The 23175-nt window shown below is 37.1% G+C and overlaps 1 protein-coding gene across 2 annotated transcripts in view; it reads right to left on the bottom strand.

The window, feature by feature from the left end:
- Window positions 1-23175, bottom strand: part of LOC147396494 (C2 domain-containing protein / GRAM domain-containing protein) — a 90244-nt gene that overhangs the window by 65097 nt on the left and 1972 nt on the right. The window contains exons 2-3 of one of the 2 annotated variants that reach the window (XM_086451098.1): window positions 14482-14532; window positions 14174-14271 (exon numbers count right to left, since the gene is read on the bottom strand). In XM_086451098.1, the coding sequence (XP_086307224.1) occupies window positions 14174-14271; window positions 14482-14532 (149 nt within the window). Of the gene's footprint in view, window positions 1-14173; window positions 14272-14481; window positions 14552-23175 lie in introns of both variants that reach the window. The other variant, XM_086451099.1, reaches the window with a different exon arrangement.

Raw genomic sequence — 23175 nt, 5'->3', positions numbered from 1 at the left:
TATCTAAGCCCTACGACACCCATGGCGACTGTCTATGGGCATTGCGACACTCAAGGTAGCATTTTTAGTATTGTGCGACCATCATAGGTGGCTGTATGAGTTGTGCGATCATCATAGGTGACTGTTCGAGACCTGCGATCACAGCAGGTGACCTTCTTTGTTTTTTTTTTTTACATCGTAAGAGGCTGCTCTGGCTTGTGCGACACAACAGACTGCTGTTTTAAACCCTGCGATCACAACAGATGACTGTTTTTTGATCTTTAACCATCATTGGTTGTTATACGAGAGTGGTGGCAGTCGTTTTTAACACCTACAGAGATTATTTTTTTTATTACAGCAAGGTGCTGTTCTTACAGCAGTATTGATCCTTGATTCCTCGCTTGCGGTAATGACAACTCGGGTCACCCACATCAGTGTTTGATTAGCTTTCGCAGCTTTTACAATCATGCCTCTTGTTTTTTACTTGAACTCCCTTCAAACCAAAGTACACGGAGCCCTTGATGGCCTCTGAGACATCATCTTCCTCGATTACTAGTAATGGATCGAATGGCCTTCCTTCTCACTCAACCGATTTTCCAAGCATTCAAATTACTACCGTAAAATTAGATGGTCCTAATTATCTCTTTTGGGCGCGATCAATTGAAATGTTCATTGGTGGAAAGGGAAAGATCGATTACCTCACAGGGACAGACAAAGAACCTGCACAAACCGACACTTCTTACTCCCATTGGTTTGCTAATGATTCTATGGTCCGATCGTGGCTGGTTACATCTATGCAACCACATTGCAACTGATTTTATGTTCTCCTCTACAGCAAAGTAGATATGAGAGTCTGCTAAGAGCATTTACTCGTAACGTCAAAATAACGTTCGGATCTTTAACTTAGAGCGTGAGATTTCTCATCTTTCGCAAGGTGATTCTTCAGTTACAACCTATATATCACAGCTACGTGCTCAATGGGAGGAGTTGACCTTCTATTCCTTATTCTATGCCCCCTTCTATTCCTTATTCTATGCCTGAAAGGACCCTCTTGATGAGACATTGTATGCGTCCATTCTGGATAAGAATCGGGTTTTTCAGTTTCTAGTTGGTCTCCAAGATGAGTTTGAGTATGCGAGAGTTCATTTATTGGGTATGGATCATTTTCCGTCCCTACAGACTGCATATTCCTATGTCTTGACTGATGAAAGTCGTCACGTAGCTGTCCTTCCCCTTTCTTCGAGAGATCAATCCGTTATGCTTGCTCATCTACCTTCTCCACAGCTCCCCAGCAGGTCTTTGCCTACCCGTCAACGACATAAGTGTGATCATTGTGGAAAGTTGAGTCATTTGAAAGCTCGCTGTTATGCACTTCATGGTCGTCCTAATCAGCATCGTCAATAGTCTCAACGATCTTCAATTCATGTAATTTTTCAGCAGACAACTGATTTAGCACCTCCTTCAACTATTACCTCCCCATCGGATTCGTTATCTCTATCCCAAGCCGAGCTTGACAAGTTTAGGAAATTCTTCAATCAGATAAAAACTTCATCTCAGCCGGTTTCTACCTTCGCTCACTCAAATACCTTTGCATATGCACACAGTGTTTCCACCACTTCCTCACCATGGACCATTGATTCTGGTGCCTCAGATAACATGACCGGTACGTCCTCCCTATTTAAAACCTGTAGTGTTTGCTCTGGTCATCGCAAGGTTCACCTGGCTGATGGTTCTTTGTCTTCCATAACTGGTCAAGATCTCTTACCTGTTACATCATCTTTATCATTAACTAATACACTACATGTTCCTCAACTTACTACTAACCTTGTATCCGTTAATAATCTTACCAAAAATTTGAACTACAATATAACCTTTTATTCTTCTCATTGTGTCTTTCAGGATCTGGAGTCGAAGAGGACGATTGGCACTGGACGTGAAGTGAATGGATTGTATCTCCTGGATGTTCCCGGTTCCCCTAGCACCCATTCTGCTCTTCAGCTTAGTAGTTTTAGTAGTCAATCTAATAAGGCTCTTGTAATGCGTTGGCATTTACGCTTAGGCCATATTTCTTTGGATATTTGAAACACATGTTCCCTAATTTATTTAATAATAACAATGTGCTTGATTTTTCTGTGAAACTTGTCAATTAGCTAAACATGTGCGTTCTTCTTATCCTATTAGTATGAATCCTACTACACCTGCTATGTTTGACTTAATTCATTCTGATGTGTGGGGTCCTTCCCCTGTCACATCTACTCTTGGTTTTCGTTATTTTGTTTTGTTCATTGATGATTACAGTCGCACCACTTGGGTTTATCTTATGAAACACAAGAGTGAGGTTTATGGGATCTTCAAGCAATTTCTTGCTATGTTTAATACCCAATTTGATCGAACCATCAAGACCTTCCATTCTGATCATGGTACTGAGTACACCCATAGTGAGGTCTTGAAACTTTGTTTAGAATCTGGCATTGAGCATCAAATGTCCAATGTTAAGACCCCTCAGCAGAACGGTAGATTAGAAAAAAAAAATTGCCATATTCTAGAATTAGCCCGTGCCATTTCTATTGGCATGAACATGCCCCAATCCTATTGGGCTGATGCAGTTCTTACTGCTGTTTACCTTATTAATTGGACCCCCTCCAGTATTCTTCAGTTTGTCACACTCCTCTCTAAGTTTTTTCCAAATCGTCTCATGTTTCCACTTCCTCCGCGTGTTTTTGATTATCTGTTTTGTTAAAATTCTTGACCAAACTCATACTAAACTTGAACCTAAGGCCGTAAAATATATCTTTTTGGGTAATTCCTCTACCCAGAAAGGATACCGTTGTTACCATCCTCCTTCTCAACGATGTTTCATTTCTCAAGATGTTTCTTTTTTTTAGCATACTCCTTACTATAATGGGTCCGTTGGCATTCAATCTGAGTGGTTTTCTTTATATTCACCTAATGATCCATTTCCTTCTTTATTTCCCCTTCCCATGCCTGTTCCTCCTTCTCCACCCCCCATCAGTTCGTCCCCTCCTCCATTGCAGGTTTACTCTCGACGTCCACGTGATACTACCATCCCTCCTATATCCGACCAGCTCGCCTTCAGCTCCACCTCGCTTCTATTTCTGTTGTTTCTTTTCCTACTACTGTTGCAGATGCTATTATCCATCCTGAATGGCGAGCAGCTATGATTGATGAGTTGACTGCTCTTGAAAAGACTCAAACTTGGGAACTTGTTCCTTTTCCACCTGGAAGGAAAGCTCTGGGTTGTCGCTGGGTATTCATGCTTAAGCATAATCCAGATGGTTCCATTGCTCGTTATAAAGCCCGTCTGGTAGCCAAGGGTTATGCTCAGACTTATAGGCTTGATTATCAGGAAACTTTTGCTCCGGTTGCCAAGATGACTACCATTCGCATTCTCCTTTTTGTTGTTGCTATCAGAGGGTGGCCTCTCTTTCAGTTAGATGTCAAGAATGTTTTTCTCAATGGTGATCTTCAGGAAGAAGTCTATATGGTCCAACCTCCTGGGTTTCTTACTTCTGCTTCTCTTGCCCATGTTTGTCATCTTCGCCAGTCTCTTTATAGCCTGAAGCAGTCTCCTCGTGCATGGTCTGAGCGCTTACTAAAGCTATGCATCAGTTTGGATTTCATCAGAGTTCTACTGATCACACCTAGTTCTTGCGTCACTCCCAAGGCAAAATTGTTACTCTGATTGTGTATGTGGATAATATTGTCATTACTGGAGATGATGACGATGGCCTTATCGAGGTCAAAACTTACTTAGGACGTCAATTTGAGATTAAGGACCTTGAACATCTTCACTATTTTCTGGGTATTGAGGTTGAGAGGTCCCAGTCCGGTATATTTCTTTCTCAGCGTAAGTATGTCCTTGATCTACTTAGTGACTCTGGTCAACTTAAATCTCGTCCAGCTGATACTCCTATTGAGCAAAATCATAGGTTAGCTGATTCTAAGGAGTCTTTGTCAAATATTGGTCAATATCAGCGTCTTGTGGGAAAATTGATCTACTTGTCTATGACTCGCCCTGACATTGCCTATGATGTTAGTGTTGTAAGTCAGTTTATGCACTCGCCTCAAACATCTCATCTTACTGTTGTTTATTGTACTCTTAGTTACCTTAAGGGATGTCATGGTCGAAGTATTTTATTCAAAAATCATGATCATCTTCGCATTGAGGCATGAACAGATGTAGATTATGCTGGTTCAATGACTGATAGAAGATCTACTTCTAGGTATTGTACTAAAATTGGTGGTAACTTGGTAACCTGGCGCAGTAAGAAACAGGATGTGGTTTCTCGGTCGAGTGCTGAGTCAGAATACAGAGCTATGGCACTTGGAGTATGTAAGTTGTTGTGGCTCAAGATCTTACTAACTGATTTATGTCTTCCTGTGCCGGTCCCTTTCTTACTATATTGCGATAATAAGGCAACTATTAACATAGCTGCAAATCCGGTTCAGCATGACAGATGGAAGCATATCAAAGTTGATCATCATTTCATTAGAGAAAAGATTGTTTCAGGACAGATTTGTACTCCCTTTGTTCCTACATCTCAACAACTCGCTGATGTTCTTACTAAAGGTGTTAGTAAAGCCTCCTTTGAAGATGTCTTGTCCAAGTTGGGCGTTGTTGATATCCATGCACCAACTTGAGGGGGAATGTTAAATAAGTCTGTGTCAAGTCTGTATCCTTTTTGGTCTTTTCCCTTTACTCATATTATGTAATACTTATATAGTCTAATTAGGGCTAATTAATTTAATTTTCTTTTTCCCTTAATCTTCTTCTCTCTAAATTCGAACTTGTTTTGAAGAAATCCAACATGTATTTACGCTGAGAAAACGAAATAGCACGGCGAGAATGGACCATTTTTATCCCCAAGAAGTACTTGAATGAACCCAAATCCTTAACCTCAAAAACACAACCCAATAACACCTTAACTCTATCAATCCACTATGCATCATCTCCGGTCACAATAATATCAATCACATTAACCAAGACAATGGTGCAATGACCATCCATTCCTCGACAAATAAAGCAAGTATGATCTGAGTGGCATCTGAAAAACTCCATAGATAAAATAACCTTAGAAAACCAACGAAACCATGCTCGTGAGGACTACTTCAAGCCATACAAGGATTTAAGAAGACGGCATACATTCTTAAAATACTCTCCCTAAAGATTAAACCCATGAGGAGGGTCCATATAAATCACCTTAGCCAAATCACCATTTAGAAAGGTGTTATTCACATCAAGTTAGTGAAGTGGCTAGGAGTTACAAGCAACTAAAGAAATAAGAAGTCGAACAATGGGGAATTTGGCAACAAGAGTAAACATGGCACCAAAATATTTTCCTGGAGTCTGTGTAAACCCTTTAACAACTAAGCGGGCCTTATACCAATCAACAATGCCATTGGCAAGATATTTTACAGTGAAGACCCATTTACAACCAACGGTCCACTACCAAGATAGGAGAGTAAGTAGCTCCCAAGTATTATTTTTCTATAAAGCATCCATCTCAACAATCATAACTTTAATCCAGTAAGGGTCTTGCAAAGCCTCTGATACAGACCAAGAAACTCAAATAAAATCAATAGCTGCAAAATAGGCCTGATAAGAAGAATAAAAACCCTGATAGAAAACAAATTGGGTAATAAGATAATCAGTAACACACCCCCACTTATCTTTGCGAAGGGCAATAGGTAAGTGAGAGTCAGAAATAGAAAGGATAAAATCAGGTATATGTGTAGAGGTAGGAGATGATCTGCCTGAATCTAAGGAGGAAGTTGGCAAGGGTGTAGAGGGGCAAAAGCAACGAGTGCAAACCTTAAGTGTCGACAAAAATGGAGGAAAAACTGGAGATGGCAGCACTATAAGAGACGGTTCCTGCAAAATAGATGTAAGATAAAAGTATGAAACATTTTCAAAGAAAGTAACATCAAGAGAGTGTATGACACAGTGAGAAACGGGATCATAACACCGATACCCCTTTAACATAGAGGAGTAACCCAAGAAAACACATCGAATAGCTTTGTCATCCAATTTTGTGCAATGGAGAGTCCTTCCCTGAACAAAGCATGTACACCCAAAGACTCGAAGTATAATTGGAAAGAGAAGACTATCAGAATGAAGGACATGAAGAGGTATCTGTCCCTCCAAGGTACGACTCGGAACGTGGTTAAGAAAAAAAGCCACAGTGAGGACACAACCATATTTCAATATGTCTTAAGAACATGCATTCTGCGAAAAAGGTAGCGGATAATATTCATGAGATGGCTATTCTTGCTATCCGCCATCACGTTCTGCTCCCGAGTATAAAGACAAGTTAACTAGTGAAGCATACCATGCTCGTGAAAATGGGAACGAATTCCATCAGATATATATTCCCCCTCATTATCAAACTTAAGGGATTTAACAGTGATATTCTATTGAATCTAAATCATTTTTAAAAAGTTAACAAAAATAAGGAGCACCTTAGAATGAGAATGCATCAGATAAACCCAAGTGTAACAAAAATAGTCATCATCTATAAATGTAACATAATATTAATTTATGACCATTGAAAGTAATAACAGAAAAAGGCCCCCACACATTAGAATGAACTAAATTAAATATTGCATTAACGTGATTCATACGAGGAATATAAGAAGTGTGTGTGTTTAGAAAGTTCACACACAAAGCACTGAAATTTGTATCCATTACAAATAATTTTTAAAATAGGAAATAAAGAACATAAGTACTGAAAATTGGTATGTCCTAAGCGAGCATGCCATAAATCTAAAGTTTGAGAGGAAAACGTGTGGCTTCTAGAGGACAGAAGCCAGAATAGCAATAGGCTAAGATCCAAACAAGTACAACCCATGTCTCTCATACCCCTTGCCAAAAATCCTCCTCGAAGTCAAGTCAAGCCGTAACGCACCAATAGCAAACGTAGGCCCCTCTTATGTGCGTCAGGTTGTTTTTTGTTTGCTAGTAAATATAGGTGCCTCTAAACTTAAAGGGCACCGCAGCGCTCAAGGTTGTTTAAGTGAGCCTTATAGAAAAGTCGTTGCACGCCAAAGCGTAAGCATGCACGTCTATCACATTTTTCAACTTCACTTGATGGCAAATACAGCTTGGAATCTCCTCCAAGGAGGGCAGCGCGTGGTGTCCCACGCTTTGTGTAATTTTACATCAATTTGCTTCCCCTCATACTCAGGGAAGGTCTCTCTTCTTTTTTTCGTGGCCATGTACCTGGATGCATTTTGCGTTTCAATAGGGATATGAAAGTGAAAACCCCCATCTTTGTGCGTTTCACTAGCGACAATTACTCTTTTGCAATTGAAGCAGCAGAGTTGGGGAAGAAAGAAGGAAGTAGGGCAGGATCGCTTGCTTGAACGAGGGGAGTGGGTCCCAAGGAAAGGACTAGTTCAACCAAGCCAGAAAGAATGATTAATGAATGAAAGAAGGAATCACCAACCAGAAACAAATACAAGTGACAGCTAAAAAGCCGTAGTGCGCCAGTAGCAAATGTAGGCTTTCAAGCCCCAACTGAAAAACTACGTATATAGTGTCTTTTCTCTGGCGTGCTTCTCAATAACAACTCTAGCAACTACGAGTTAGAGTGAGATCGCCCGCATTCGAATAGAGAAACCTGGAATTAGATCGTTTCGTATCCGGTTTCGAGGATGAAGTAAAGGAGGCGGGCACTCAATAGCAATTGTTTGGATCTCTCCCGAACCCGGAATGAGATTGCTTGGTATCCACCTCTATTGGGCCTGAGTTTGAAGGGAAGTAAATTGATGTAAAATTCCACTAAAGCGTGAGACACCATGTGTGCCTACGCAACAAAAGAGGATGTAATTGAGGAAGTAGGAACGTAAGTTGGCTGTTAAGGAGAGAATGGAGTGGCTCATGTCAGACCGGAGAGATCATCCTACTTATCAGCTAGTTATCGGCTAGCTCAATCACAAAGCGGGCATCTCCACGATATACTCAGCCAGCTTGTTAGCTCAGCCTCTCTCCTTCGGACCCTTTGGGACTCACACCAGAAGTTATTCGGGGGACCACATCTGAAGTGCGTGAGGCCCAAGGAAGTTGGGCAGATCCTTGGAGAAATAAAATAAATGAAGGATAGTGTGGAAACCACTCAGGAGGAACGTCCCTGGCCCACAAAGCTATCACACAGGGCAACTTTTGGCCCTACATGCAGGCCGACGCATAGAAGTATGTCAATAAGTGTGACAAGTGTAAGAGACACCTTAAGAAGTTGATCCGTCAGCTAGCAGAAGAACTGAATCTTCTTTCTAGTCCATGGCCTTTTGCTAAATGGGGATTGGACATCATTGGACCACTATCAAAGGCTCCTGGAATTGGATATTCATTCTGGCCACCACCGACTACTTCACCAAGTGGATAGAGGCAATTCCACTTGCCTAGGTCCGAGAAATCGAGGGTCCTTCGGGTCTTGAAAAATACAGAGTAGAAAAAAAATAATTGGGCAATTTTGAGATTTAGTAATACTACTCAAACAAAAAATTAAGAGATAGGTGAGGGACATGAAGCACAGAATCTAGGGAAATCCCAGAGGATAAGGGGATGATACCCTTACTGTGGATAGAGGTAAGAGATCCACAGCAAGGTGAACCGCCCTACGAGTGGTAGGAAAAGTAGAATTAAAATGACTAGACTCACCGGTAATATGATCAGAGGCACCATAATCAACAACTCATGTCAGAGGAGCAGAGCCAAACTGAGTGACATGAAAAACAGAAAATGTATCTAGAGGAGTAGTAATTAAGGCCACAGTCGAAGATGAATGAGTGTGAACATGAATCTAATCTCGAATAATAAAGGCAATCTAAGTTTATAACTGTTGCAAATCAATAGTGCTAAGTGAAGAAAGAAGATCAGTGAGAGGAATAGATAATGACTCCACTGCAGCGGCATGGGGAGCAAACTGTCCCAAAGATGGAATGACCGAAGGCGGGCCTTCTCATGGCCATCCTTCTCACAATGACTGTAAGTAAGACTACTCCCTTTACCACGACCACAGTTGCCACGGCCACAATTTCTAGATTTAGGGTTACGAGAATTGGGAAAACTCGAGTTGGCTGCTAAAGCCATCTGATCTGTAGTTAAAGCAGAAAAAATTTCAGGGACCTAAGTTTGAGAAGGAACAATTCGACAACAACGCTCATCACTATCAATAATGGCAAATATCTCAAATAAAGGAGGTAAAGGAGTGGTACTAAGGATCTGGGTCCAAAGTACCTCAAACTCAAGGTGTAAACCTATGAGAAACTGATATGTCTACTGTCAAGCAATCCTCTTAACCCCAAACCCGGCTGCTTTTGCAGATAACTCAGTCATAAACTCATAATAAGAGAGCTGTTCCCAATGAGACTGAAGAAATTCAAAATAATCAGCTACACTTTATATTCCTTGGGAAGCTTGGGCAATGTCTAGATAAAGCTCATACATCTTCGAGTCATTCTTAGAGTGAGCATATGTCTGAGTGAGGACTAACCATAAAATGGAATAGTTTCGTGATACATAAACATGATATAGACCCGCTGGTTCATTGAGTTAAATAGTCATCCAAGAATAGTGCAGTTATCGATCTCCTATTGTTCAAATATTGGATCAGTGAGGGGTGGTTTAGTGACGGTGCCTAAAGGCCATCCAAATTTACCTCTACTACCCAAATAAATCACACAGACAGAGACCAGGACTAGAAATTCCGACCTTCTAGTAAGGTATTGGTTATACACTGGACTGAGGAATTTTCCCCAAGGGTTGTGGTAGAATCCGTAGTCTCATTAGTTGTCGTCATTGTGCACTATGAACAACAAGAAACTTTGGATCGAAGGGAGATCTCCCATACTAGTACTATCGAAGGACAGCAACAAGAACCTCTATTACTGTCGTATACAGCCATTACTACTATCACAAGGCAGAAAAATTGCTAATGATTACTGTCGACAACACTAAAAACAGCCATTGTTGTTGTCTTAGGGCACCAAACTGCTACTGATTGTTGTCAGCAACACAAAAAAACAGCCACTGCTGCTATCGTAGGGCACCAAACTGCTAATGATCGCTATCAACAGCACTAAAACAGCCATTGCTGTTGTCTTAGGACACCAAGCACTAGCTTAGTTGCTGTCACATACACCTAAGCAGCCACTACTACTGTCGTAGGGCAAAAAAGTTGCTAACAGTTGTTGTTGCAGCACCCAGAACATCAACTGTTGTTGTCGTAGGGCAGAAAAGATGCTAATATAGAGGTTGTTGCAACACCCAGAACAGCAACTGTTGTTGTCATAGAATAGAAAAGGCACTAATAGAAGCCGTTGCAGCACCAAAAAATCATAAAGGTTGCTAACTTTTGTTGCAGCACCAAAAAACAGCAATTACTGTTGTCGTTGGGCAAGAAAGATGCTAATAGTTGTTATCGCACACCCTAAAAATAGCCAATGTTGTTATCGTAGGGCAAAAAAAAATTTGTTTAATTTGGATGAACCACCCCTAACGTGGGATAGAAACACAGCGCAAAAAAATTATCGCAGCATGTGATTAAATCTCTATCACAACATGCGATAAAGGGAAAAAAGAAAATTAAAAAACCCTCGAAGAGGAGAAGATCGAATGAGATTGCTTAAGGTTAGGATTTAGTGAATAAGGAGGAAAAGGAGAGGAAAAAAATAGAGAGAGCGAAATTCCGTGACTCTGATACCAAGAAGAATTTGAAAAGAATAATCGTCAAGTCTCAATCTGAGAGTTTGGTAGGAATTTATAATAATAAAATAGTCAAAAGACAAAACTACCGTTACATATAAGAAATAAATAAAAGTTATTACTAAAATAATAACTAAGAATAAAATAACTAGATTATTTCCAATAAGAGATATGATGAAGATGGCTTGACAAATGATCATTTACAATCTATAGTAGTCAAACGATTGATTTCCATTAGAGATCAACGGCCAACCTGAGCCGAAAAACACGATCACCTAATTATGGTAAATTGCCAGACCGACCATAAAATCAGGGACTAACGGTGAGTTCCACATTGGTTAAGTACTGCAACATTGATATACAGATCGATACTTTTGTATTGGTCATTTACCTCATCTTTTTTATCAAATACACCACCAGAATTTATGTTCTTATGGCATGTTTACAAAAAATTTAATTATGAGATGGGAGATATTTCATTACTGCTTTATTAAAGATTTTCATGTTTTCAGGTTTTATTCATTTTGTTTACTTATTTAAAAACTTGCATTATTTGTAATAGATTAGCTTGTTTATCCATTCATATTAGGACTATTAATTTGAAATGTGAGTTTACTATTTAGTAACTTTCATGTTACTCACCCTACAAACAAAACATTACAGATGTCCTAGCTACCGAGATGCTTTTTCCTGATGAGAAACATTATATAGAGGGATTGCAGGATCAGGATGATGAGCATTATTTTTGTTATATGTGAGCTGAGATTGGAGTTTAGTGAAATTAGTTTTGTCTACTTTCGGACTTTTTTGTATATATTAGTACCATGTGTATTGTGTCTTCTTGTATGTATAAATCGAGAAAGTGAGAGTTAATAATTTATGTTGTGAATAATTATCGATCGATATGTGTAGTTGATGTATGTAACACTTTTGGATTGTACTTATAATTATGATTTTTAGAAATGATATATATATATATATATATTCGATGTGATATGGTGGTTGGAATGCTTGTTAGGATGTAGTGGATACATGTGTTTTGATTATACATGTATTTCTATACAGATGAAATTTTTAATAAGTCCAATTTTTAGGGAAAACTCTATTAAAATTATTTGGAAGAAATTCACATCGTATTTAAGATTTGAAGATCTTGATTTTGATTTTTTTTTTTTTTTGGCCCCATCCTCAAGATTTGGAAAAATCTAGATCCTAAATTGAAGGTGTGACAATAAATCCCAAAGAAAGCCCATTAAAATTCATCGTGCACATAATTACATAAAATTGATACAAAAAAGACTATTAATTGGTCAAATACAATGATGAATTTAGGATCGGACATAACAAAGGTATCCCCAGAGGAAACAGTCCAAGGAAAAGCAAGCAACCACACACTTCTTACACCCCACAACTCCAAGATGGCTCTACCCATAATCTCATTTAACTTTGTTTCTTGGAAAGTAACGATATGAGATTGTTTCTATTTAATCGTTGATTTGACCACCGTCCTCTGATCTTTGTCATCCAATGCACAAACATTCCATGAAAAGATTTAACCACCATCCACAAAATTAGACACCTTCCCTTTACTTCTTAAGACCCATCTCTAATTAGGAGCCCCAATAAGTCTTTCTTCAGACTTTGAACCTCTTTAGGTAGCTAGGTTTATGTTCCATCTTGTTTTCCATTCCTGACCTATCCGATAAATGTAAAACCCCTTAGGGTTTACATTGATGATACCAATCACCCTGGACTAATGTTGATCCCGTAAATCTATACGAAAGACATCTAAGTACTTGGATGTGCTCTTCCTTCAGGAATAAAGCAGTGGTCATAGTTGAAGTGGCTACATCCTTTTCCTCAACACTATCCCTAGCTCCTTATGTTCTAACTTCAATTTTAGAAAGAGTATTGCTCATTATCTTTATCAAAGAAAAACAAACCCAACGATAGCTCAATCTTCGAAATACATCTAGGTACTTGGATGTACTCTTCCTGCAGGGATAAAGAAGTGATCATGGTTGAAGTGGCTACATCCTTTTCCTCAACACTATCCCTAGCTCCTTATGTTCTAACTTCAATTTTAGAAAGAGTATTGCTCATTATCTTTATTAGAGAAAGATAAACCCAACGATAGCTCAATCTCCAAAATGCAATCCAGAAACCTTTCATTTGCTTCCAGAAGAATTAGATCCCTCATAGACTATCTACCATCCACATAGTTTACTCCTTTGAGACACTTTATCCATCAAAGGATTCTTATATGTCTTTAGGAGTCCTGAAGTAGTTGTCACCCAATAAAATGCCACCGAGATGTCTGCACTCTATTGTAGAAATCATCCAAGATTAAGCAACAAAACACTTCGAAAACATGCCACCACCATTGTCATAATCCTCTTCATCTATATAGTCCTCATAGTAAACAAGCATCAAAAATTTTGGGCATAAAACCTGGAATAGGAACACGAAAGACCGACAGGACTCTGAAAGCATCCCATCAGAACATGGTGGCACAATTAAAATGAAATACGAGAACTAAATTTGGACATAAATATCCGGCCTTCTTAATCTGGGATGTCAAAATCCCTTCTACGGTGAACTTTCTTGTTTTGGATAATCACTTTAGAGAAGATATTGACAATTGAATTAATACCACATGAGCTCATTATGGTACATTTAGTTAATCAATCATCACCCAATCCATTGTAATCTAGCTTCAAATTCAATTCCATTTTGCAATATCTTCGATATATGCTGATTCTGATCCATTGTATCAATGTGTTTCAATGTAAGGAGTCACAAACCTTTGTCTGATGGTAGGATTTTATGGAGATTGATACCACTTGCAGTTTGTTTGGATATTTGGACAGAAAAAAAAATTGGCAGAATCTTCGACCAAAAAGAGAATTTGGTGAAGGATATCACAATGATTATCGAAGCACTCATCGTCATGTGGCCCAAGCTACACAACGATTTTCAAGGGGTATTTTTTAAGATTGTGTCAAGTGGTACAACTATTTGTACGGTGGCAGGAAATATTCATTTCATTAGGGAATTGTAGATTGTGTCTTGAGGCTTATGTTGGTCTTCTCAACCACCCAATGAAGTAATTTATTGTTTCTCCTTAAAATGAAATATTGGACTTATCAAAAAAAGAAAGGATAGTTGTGAGATCCTGGATATTTGTTGGGTTGGAGATTTCTATGATGGAAGCCCAAAGTTTAAGAAATATTTCTCTTTTACTATTACGGCTCATATTATCTTCCCTATTTAGAGAACAGCCTTCGTTAAAGTAATTATTGGTTTGGCATTCAGTTTTAATAAATTTTAGTTTCACCAATCAAAAGAGAGGTAGAGAGAGTGTGAGGAAGAGAGAGGACTAGTTGGTCACATAAGATAGACTAGATTCATTGCATCAAATCATCAACCATTATGGACATAGGTTTATGAGAACTACTATCCAGTTACCTAAATCGCTTTTGTTCACCACAAGTAATGATGGCATAAGGATCTGACGTGCCATTCAAGTTTGCACCAATTAGATTCTTGGCTGCTAATAGTTCCAACTGAAATACAGAAAATTGGTTAAAACATTAACTAAATGAACTGCCACCATAACTTATTCCATTGTCAAGCTTAGTATATAAGGTGAAGAGCATGCTGCATTGAAATCTATTCACATCTGATAATATTTTTCATCATAAAAAGCGTGAAATCAGATAAAGGTCAAGCATAATAATTCGAGACCAATACATCTTCTAGAAGATAGGAAATACCTTGATAACATATGCAAAATTGTTTTGTGAATCTCCTTTAAACTGGCCCATCTACAAAATAAGTGCAGAACTGCACGTCAAACAAACGGAAAATCACTTCATGAAACAGATACAAGCAGAGCAGGGGATTGGAGTGCAGAAAAATGAAGACAACGCTAACGAACATAAAAGGAAGAATATCAGCTTACATCTTGAGATATGAAACTAGGAAAAAAGACAAAACAACATAACCTTGTGCAAGGACAGGTCAATATACAACATAATTTTTTTGTAAGCAACACATAATGCACATTTTCATATAGAAATAGAAAAGATTGGTGCAAGAAAGGACTGATGATGGGGTCCCAACTAGCTGTAGTTATTTTATAACATTCGGATTTCCAAGTTTCCTACTTGTCCAAACTTCAAGAATGATTGGATGGATCATAACTGAAGGGGAAGGTGATCAAAACCTTGACCTAGTGATGGAAGATCACATTTTCGACCAAAATTAAGGCTGCACCATGAACCTGGTCATTTGATAACATCAAAATTCAAAAGAAGACAAGGAACTGCTCCATGATTAGATCAAGAAAAGATAAACATAAGAAGAAAAAAAATGCACAAGAAATGAAACAAGTGGAGAATGGAGATCATCCGGTTAATACCACAGAGGATAACAGTTTTTTCAGACCAAAAAGAAGAAAAAACAAATGACTAAGAAGAAATTGGGGTTGGTAATGTCAACTGATGAATCAATGTTATGTTAAACGCATGTAGCTGCAGATGCACTACATTATGCAAGGATTAGGCCTATGTTACCCAGAAATTTCAAATGGAAGCCACACACCCACACATATCCAAAACTTATGTGTAAGATGCAGGGGCAGATCCAGTGGGGGGCCACCCCCCTCAACTTTTTCGTTGACTTTTACACCATGTAATTTTGGGATAATTTGAGAAACACCCTATGTTTTCACATCTTTACACACACCCTGAAACCTTATTGCCCCCCCCCCCCCCCTCCCTCTCTCCCTCTCCCATCCCTCATTCAATTTTTGCCCCTGCCCTCCCCTTCCCCTGAATTTTTTTGGTGATTAGAGGTCCTTCTAGACTTGTTGGATTTAAAGACACACCACATTTATTTTCAAAGTGATAATACACCCCCTTCACCTTATTCCCACCCGCACAATTTTTCTGGGTGATTTAGACACCCCCTCATCAAATTTGGATATTATATGTTTTAAGCTAAAGACAAAGACATTCCCTCTTTAATTTTTCTTTTCTTTTCTAGAATGATAAAAATATATATAAATACACTCATTTTCAACTTGTAATTAAAAAAAAACCTTTTTTTACTTCATAAAATCATTCATTTTCAAGCACTTTAACATCTATAGAAAATTAATTTTAATCTATTTAATTTCCTCTTCAATCCATCCATTTGAGCATTGCTTTAATTCCTCGTATAATACCTTAAGAGTTTTCTATCACAAATCTCATCATCTTCTAGTTCAAAAAGTTTATCTTTTTCCTTCGATTTTAGGTTGAATTAGTTAAACTTGGTATATAAAAAAATTATCTAAGAGGTTGAAGATGACTGATTTTGCGAAGATAATTCAAACAGTTTTTGGTTTCAAATTGAAAACGAGGGTAGTTTGGTCATTTTGCATTTGTCTATTGGAGAAGACCAAGGTTAAGTGGGGCATGGCATTTTGGAAAATATTATGGTTTTTAACTAATGGCATTGCATCACTTGACTTGGGTCTTCTCCCCTAAACAAATGAGAAATGACTTAAATACCCTTTTCTTTAATCTCTAACCAAAAACACTTAATTTCTCTCCAAAATCGGTGATCTTCAAGCTCTTCAACATTACCATGACCTATGATTTGCCACCCCTAGGAAGAAATCTGGGCTCCGCCCTTGGTAATATGTTATAGCCATGTTGTTTCAGTGACATACCCAAGTATTTAAGAATCAACTTTGCTCCAGCCTCTCCCTGTGTCCATTTAATTCATGCAAGAATCATTTTTTAAAAGTACTTTGATCCTTATGGGTTTGTTCTATATAGCTACTATGTCTTATGCATTGAAAAATGAAAACATTATGAATATTTGTTATTTTGAAATTTGTCGTCATGGTAAAACTAGATTTTTAAGGTACAGAATAAGCATTGTAATAATAGTAATATTGATATGTATGAGTGATGTGTCTAAATTGACAGTAAGAACAAGTGTCTAGGAAACGGATGTTGAGATGGCTATGTGATAAATGAACACATCTAAAGGAGACTCACAATACTTCTCGTAGGTGAGAAAAAGGGGAATTAGAATAAGATGTTGATCGTCACGCATGGTTTTAAATCACACATCTAAAGGAGACTCACAATACTTCCCGTAGGTGAGAAAAAGGGGAATTAGAATAAGATGTTGATTGTTATGCATGGTTTTAAATCTTGCCCGAGTCATCTCAGAATCGTCCATGAACGAGATAGATAGTTTTTTTTATTTGTCTCAGCTTGCAGAATCTCACAAGATAAACAAGATTAGTGGGCCGAGATTTTGAAAATCTCGTCTGAATCAGTAAATCTCATCCAAGTCAACCGGGATTGTGTATGTTTTAATTAAAATAATTAAATTTTTTATAATTTAAATACAAATTATCTAAATAAAATATGCTTTATGATTAAACATCTTCTAATCAACATTATTTTATTAAAAAAGTTAATAATTATTTTCATAAAAATATACATTAGTAAATAATTGTACAACAAGTTAAAGGGTTTATCTCGTTTAAGACAAGTTGACTCGTCCGAGACAACTCGGTCTCATCCATGGATGAGACGAGATGTCAAACAGAGTTTTGAAATCGAGTCGTCGGGGATCCCAATTATGTTAGTTGATTGTTGGTGGTTTTGCATGTCCAACTAAGACAACTTACGTCAATGGTGAAAACTGATCTAGATTAAAGCCTCAAGAGAAGAAGGGCAAAGCTGAAAAGAATGTGGTTTGAAGTAATGAGAGACAATTTGGGGGCATAAACACTCCTAGAGGTAATAAGACTATAGAAAGGAATGTGGAGAAAGAATTTGTTTAGCCATCCAAAATAGTTTGGACAAGGGTTAGGGGTGGCAACGACAATGATGATAACAATTTTTAACTATGAATATTTTAGAAGGAGATTGTTAGGAGGATTTTTGCAGTGTTAATTGAAGAGTTGTTTTCTTTTTAATGTTTAGAGATCACCCCATCTTTTTCCAAAATACTGACAAAATTACTCTATACAGAAGTTTGTAGAGATTTTGAAGAGTTTCTAATCATAAGCACAATTATGAAATTATATCAAGTAGTCATTTACCTTTTTGTGTTTCTCTTGTTTGGACAATAAAATAATATTAATGCTGTTTATAATGGGCACTTTATGAATACCTAGTTAAAAGGTCCTAACTTTTGACTGGTGTGTGGTGCATTCACCCCTTCGATTTTTAAATAACAAGAAGTTGAATGAAAGTGACAAAACATAAAATTGAGTAGTGGCAAAATTCAATAATAATCCTCCATATACATTTCCTAGGTCATGGCAAGTGGCAACAACCATAATTTCCACTCTGGAGTATAAGGAAAATTCAATAACAAAGGGTTAAGGATGGAAGTGTGAGGTCTATGTCACCTGAGTATGACAAGGACGCAGCTAGGTTACATCGTGGACATGTCATTTTTTACTTAAAAATTAAGTGCCTTATATAGGCACAAGTCAAGTGACCAATGCGTGGAGCGGGTCCGAGTGTAAGGACGGGAGCGGGTCCGAGTGTAAGGACGAGAGCGGGTGCGAGTACAAGGATGAGAGCGGGAGCGAGGAGCAGTAAGTTCAAAAATATCTTAGGGTGTGGAACGTCTCCAAATCATTATATATTGATTTATATATACTATACTCAATATCAATTTTCTTATTGAATGCTTCCAATGTTTTACCTACTCCATTGCCACTTACTATCTCTAGCAAAAAATACATTCTCTTATAATTGATTAATTTTAACAAAGTAAACAAACTTTATTTAATAAAATTTGCATTGAAAAATACATCATAACTCTATTATGGTCCAATTGAATTGAGAAAAATCTAACTTCTTTTTAATTACAAAGCCCTACTTAGACTTTAAAGAGATTAAAAAATCTAATAAGTGGAAAAGACAAAAAAAGATAAAAGACATAAAGTACTAAATAAAAATAGTTATTCAACACTCCCCATCAAGTTGGTGCATGAATATCAACAATGCCCACCTTGGACAAGACACCTTCAAAAGTGATTTTGCTAATACCTTTAGTAAGAATATCGATGAGTTGCTGAGATGTAGGAATAAAGGGAGTACAAATCTTCCCAGAAACAATCTTCTCTCTAACGAAATGTATATCAACTTCGATATGCTTCGTTCTGTTACGCTGAACCTGATTTTCTGCTATGTTAATAATTGATTTATTATTACAATATAGTGAAAATGGGGCTATCATGAGAAGACACAAGTCAGTTAGTAAGGTCTTGAGTCATAACAACTCACACACTCCAAGTGCCATAGCTCTATATTCTGACTCAGCATTGGACCGAAAAACCACATCTTGTTTCTTACTACGTCAAGTTACCAAGTTGCCATCAACTTTAGTACATTATCCAGAAGTGGACCTTCTATCAGTCGCTGACCCTGCATAATCTGCATTTGTCCATGCTTCAACACGAAGATGACCATGATTACTAAACAAAATACTTCGATTAGGACACCCCTTGAGATATCTAAGAATACAATAAATAGCAATAAGATGAGATGTTCGAGGCGAATGCATAAACTGACTTATAACACTAACAACATAAGTAATATCGAGGCAAATCATAGTAAAGTAGATCAATTTTCCCACAAGACACTGATACTGACCAATATCCAACCAACGCTCCCCCTCAGAATCAGCCAACCTGTGATTCTGCTCAATAGGAGTATCAACAGGACGAGAACCAAGTTGACCGGAGTCACTGAATAAATCAAAGACATATTTACGCTTAGAGAAATATACCAGAATGAGACCGCGTAACCTCAATACTCAAAAAATAGTGAAGAAATTCAAAGGTCCTTAATCTCAAATTGACGTCCTAAGTAAGATTTTACCTCGGTAATACCAGTACTATCATCTCCAGTAAAGACTATATCATCCACATAAACAATCAAAGTGACAGTTTTGTCCTTGGAGTGACACAATAAAAGGGTGTGATTAGTAGAACTCTGATCGAAACCAAACTGATGTATTGCCCTAATAAAGCGCTCAGATCATTCAAAAAGAGACTGCTTCAATCCATAGAGAGAATGGCAAAGACAACAAACATGTGCAGGAGAAACAAATGTGAGAAAATCAGGAGATTGGACCATATAGACTTCTTCCTGAAGATCACCATTGAGAAATGCATTCTTAGTATCTAATTGAAAGAGAGGTCACCCTCTGATAGTGGCAATAGAAAAGATAACTCGAATGGTGGTCATCCTCGCAACCAAAGCAAATGTCTTCTGATAATCTGACATAGTGGAAGCATGTGAATCAATAGATTCAATAGGCCGTGTTTAATAAAACACTTAAAATCAATTTGAATCAATAGATTCAATTGATAAACAAGCAATAGCTTGAAAAAAAATAAAGCATAAAGTTAAAAAGTAATTAAAAGAGAAAAGACAATTGAATTGATTATTAATTTTTGGATTTGGAGCTCCTTATATAGATAACTCCATCATAACAACTTGTAATCCTACTAAAATACTAAAAATTAATATTCCTAACCTATCTTTAACATAATACTAAATTTCTAATCCTATTAGAACTCAAATTAGAGACTTCTAAACACTTCTAATTATAGTATAAATAATAAAAACAAATTTAAAACAAATTAGTACTAAAAAGGAATTGTACTCCTAACATAACTATGAAATAGAAATCCTACTAGAAGTAGAAATAAAAATCCTACTAAAAATAGAAATAGACATCTAATAGAATTAGAACACTACTTAAAACTGTAGATGTCCTACATTAGGCCCCCTTTCTTTGAAAAAAACTCATCCTCGAGTTTTTCTTGAAGGCTTTTTATTTTTCTTGTTTTCCATTCATCTCTCACTCTAATCCACTTCCAGTTATATCCGTTCTTCAGACTTTGTTTAAATAATTTAATTGACCATACTATATCATCTGGTAAATCCATCACATAAGCATTATTGTTAATCTTCTCCAAGATATGAAAGGGTTGAATTTTCTTCAACTTGGTTTTCTTGCAAATTATGGTAGGAAAACGATATTTACTAAGATAAACCATGACCAAGTCTCCTTTTTCATACCTTTTGAATCTTCGATCGACACCGATTTTATATTTGTCAGTAAAAGCTTCAAGGTTCTTTTTCAGTTGTTCCTTCAATATGTCATGTTCTTTCAAACTCATCTCATAACAAAGTAGATTTGGAAGACTTGCATCGGGCACCAAATCGGTGTGGTATTGTATATTCCTCATAGGAAACAATGAATCCAACATTTCCAAACAAAGAATACGAGGGAATTTATCAAGAAGGGACTACACTTGATGAAAAACTTGAGTAGGAGGGTCTCGATTGGAAGGTTATACTACCATCGGGAACACTTGACTTGTTTCTTTTAAATCTTCATTGATGTTAGTAGAAACAAAGCATTTTCCATTCTCCTTGGCTGGTTGGGTAGCCTTGGGCTTTGAATGGGAAGGGTGTAAGATCACTTTGACACCATTATGCATGAAAGAATAGGTGTTGGCTTTACATAGGTAGGTGACATCATTATCATGAAGCCAAGGCCTTCCCAAAAGGATGTGGCATGCTCTTATTGAGACGATATCACAAATAACATCATCCTTATATTGCCCAACGTTAAAAGAAATAGAGCATTAGCTTGTCACATTTTTCTTGCATTCATCGTCCACCCAACCTATAAAATAAGGTGTAGGGTGTTACGTAGTAGGTAGCTTGAGTGCATCAACCATGTAACTTGAAATTTTATTTTCCGAACTTCTACTATCTATAATTAATTGGCACAACTTACCTTGAACCTTACATGTAGTTCGGAAAAAACAATGTCAAGTTGAAGAATCAACATGTTGTAGTGGCAATAAGTTGCAGATAATACAACTAAGATGTTCACCTTCTTCAAACTTCTCGAATTGGACTTCCAATTCAGTTTTAGTGATGAATTCTCCTTCACCAACCATGAATATGGATCGTAGGAAGAGTTCGGATACCACTTGACGTAGCGGAAGCGTGTGAATCAATAGATTCGATAGGTAGTATTCAATGGAACACTCAATCAATTTGAATCAATAGATTCAATTGATAAACAAGCAATAACTTGAAAAAAAATAAAGCATAAAGCTAAAAAGTAATTAAAAGAGAAAAGATAATTGAATTAATTATTAATTTTTGGATTTTGAGCTTCTTATATAGATAACTTCATCAAAACAACTTGTAATCCTAATAAAATACTAAAAATTAATATTACTAACCTATCTATAACATAATACTAACTTTCTAATTTTATTAGAACTCAAATTGGAGACTTCTAAGCAATTCTAATTATAGTCTAAATAACAAAAAACGAATTTAAAATAAATTAGAAACCAATAAGGAAGTGTACTCCTAACATAACTATGAAATAGAAATCCTACTAGAAGTAGAAGTAAAAATAGAAATCCTATTAGAAATAGAAATAGAAATAAGGAGTCTTAACATTGGACATCTGATACTTAATGCCAGACTCTAAACAAATCTTTAATACCTCACTATAGGTGTACTTAGTACCATGATCAGAACAGAAAGTCTTGACAGTACCACCAAACTGGGTATGAACCAAAACAAGATATTGCTTGAAGATCCCATATACTTCACTCTTGTGTTTCATAAGATAGGCCCAAGTAATATAACTGTGGTTATCGATGAACAAAAACAAATAACGATAGGAGAAGGACCCCACACATAGCAGGCGCAATAGTATTCATACTAATAGGATAATGCGGATGCACATGTTTAGCTAATTGACAAGTTTCACACGAAAAATCAAGTAAATTGTTATTATTAAATAAAGTAGGGAACATGTGTTTCAAATATCCAAAAGAAATATGGCCTAAGCGTACGTGCCAACGCATCACAAGTGTCTTATTAGACTGACTACTACTACTAAGCTAAGAAACAGAATGAGTGGTAGGTAAAGCAGGAATGTCCAAGAGATACAAGCCATTCACTTCACATCTAGTGCTAATCGTTCTCTTCGACTCTAGATCCTGAAAGGTACAATGAGAGGAATAAAAGATTACACTGCAATTCAAATGTTTGGTAATGGTACTAACAAAAACAAGATTAGTAGTAAGTTGATGAACATGCGGTGTATGAGTTTAGGATAAAAAAGTGTAATAGAAAAATGACCTTGCCCAGCAATAGAAGATAAAGAACCATCAACAAGGCAAACCTTGCGATAACCAAAGTAAATACTATAGGTTTTGAAGAAGGAGGACGTACCAGTCATGTTATCTAAGGCACCAGGATCAATGATCCAGGGTGAGAAAGTGGTGGAAACACTGTATACAAATGAAAAGGTACCTGAGTAAGCAAAAATAAAGACCGGCTTAGATGAAATCTCCATCTGATTGAAGAATTTTTTTAACTTGTCAGACTCAA

This window comes from Akebia trifoliata, chromosome 8 (assembly GCF_017979445.1).
Source record: "Akebia trifoliata isolate Shusen 1 chromosome 8, ASM1797944v1, whole genome shotgun sequence".
In the NCBI taxonomy this organism is placed as follows: Eukaryota; Viridiplantae; Streptophyta; class Magnoliopsida; order Ranunculales; family Lardizabalaceae; genus Akebia; species Akebia trifoliata.
Note: the sequence above shows the minus strand (reverse complement) of the source record. Positions and strands in the feature narration are given on the sequence as shown.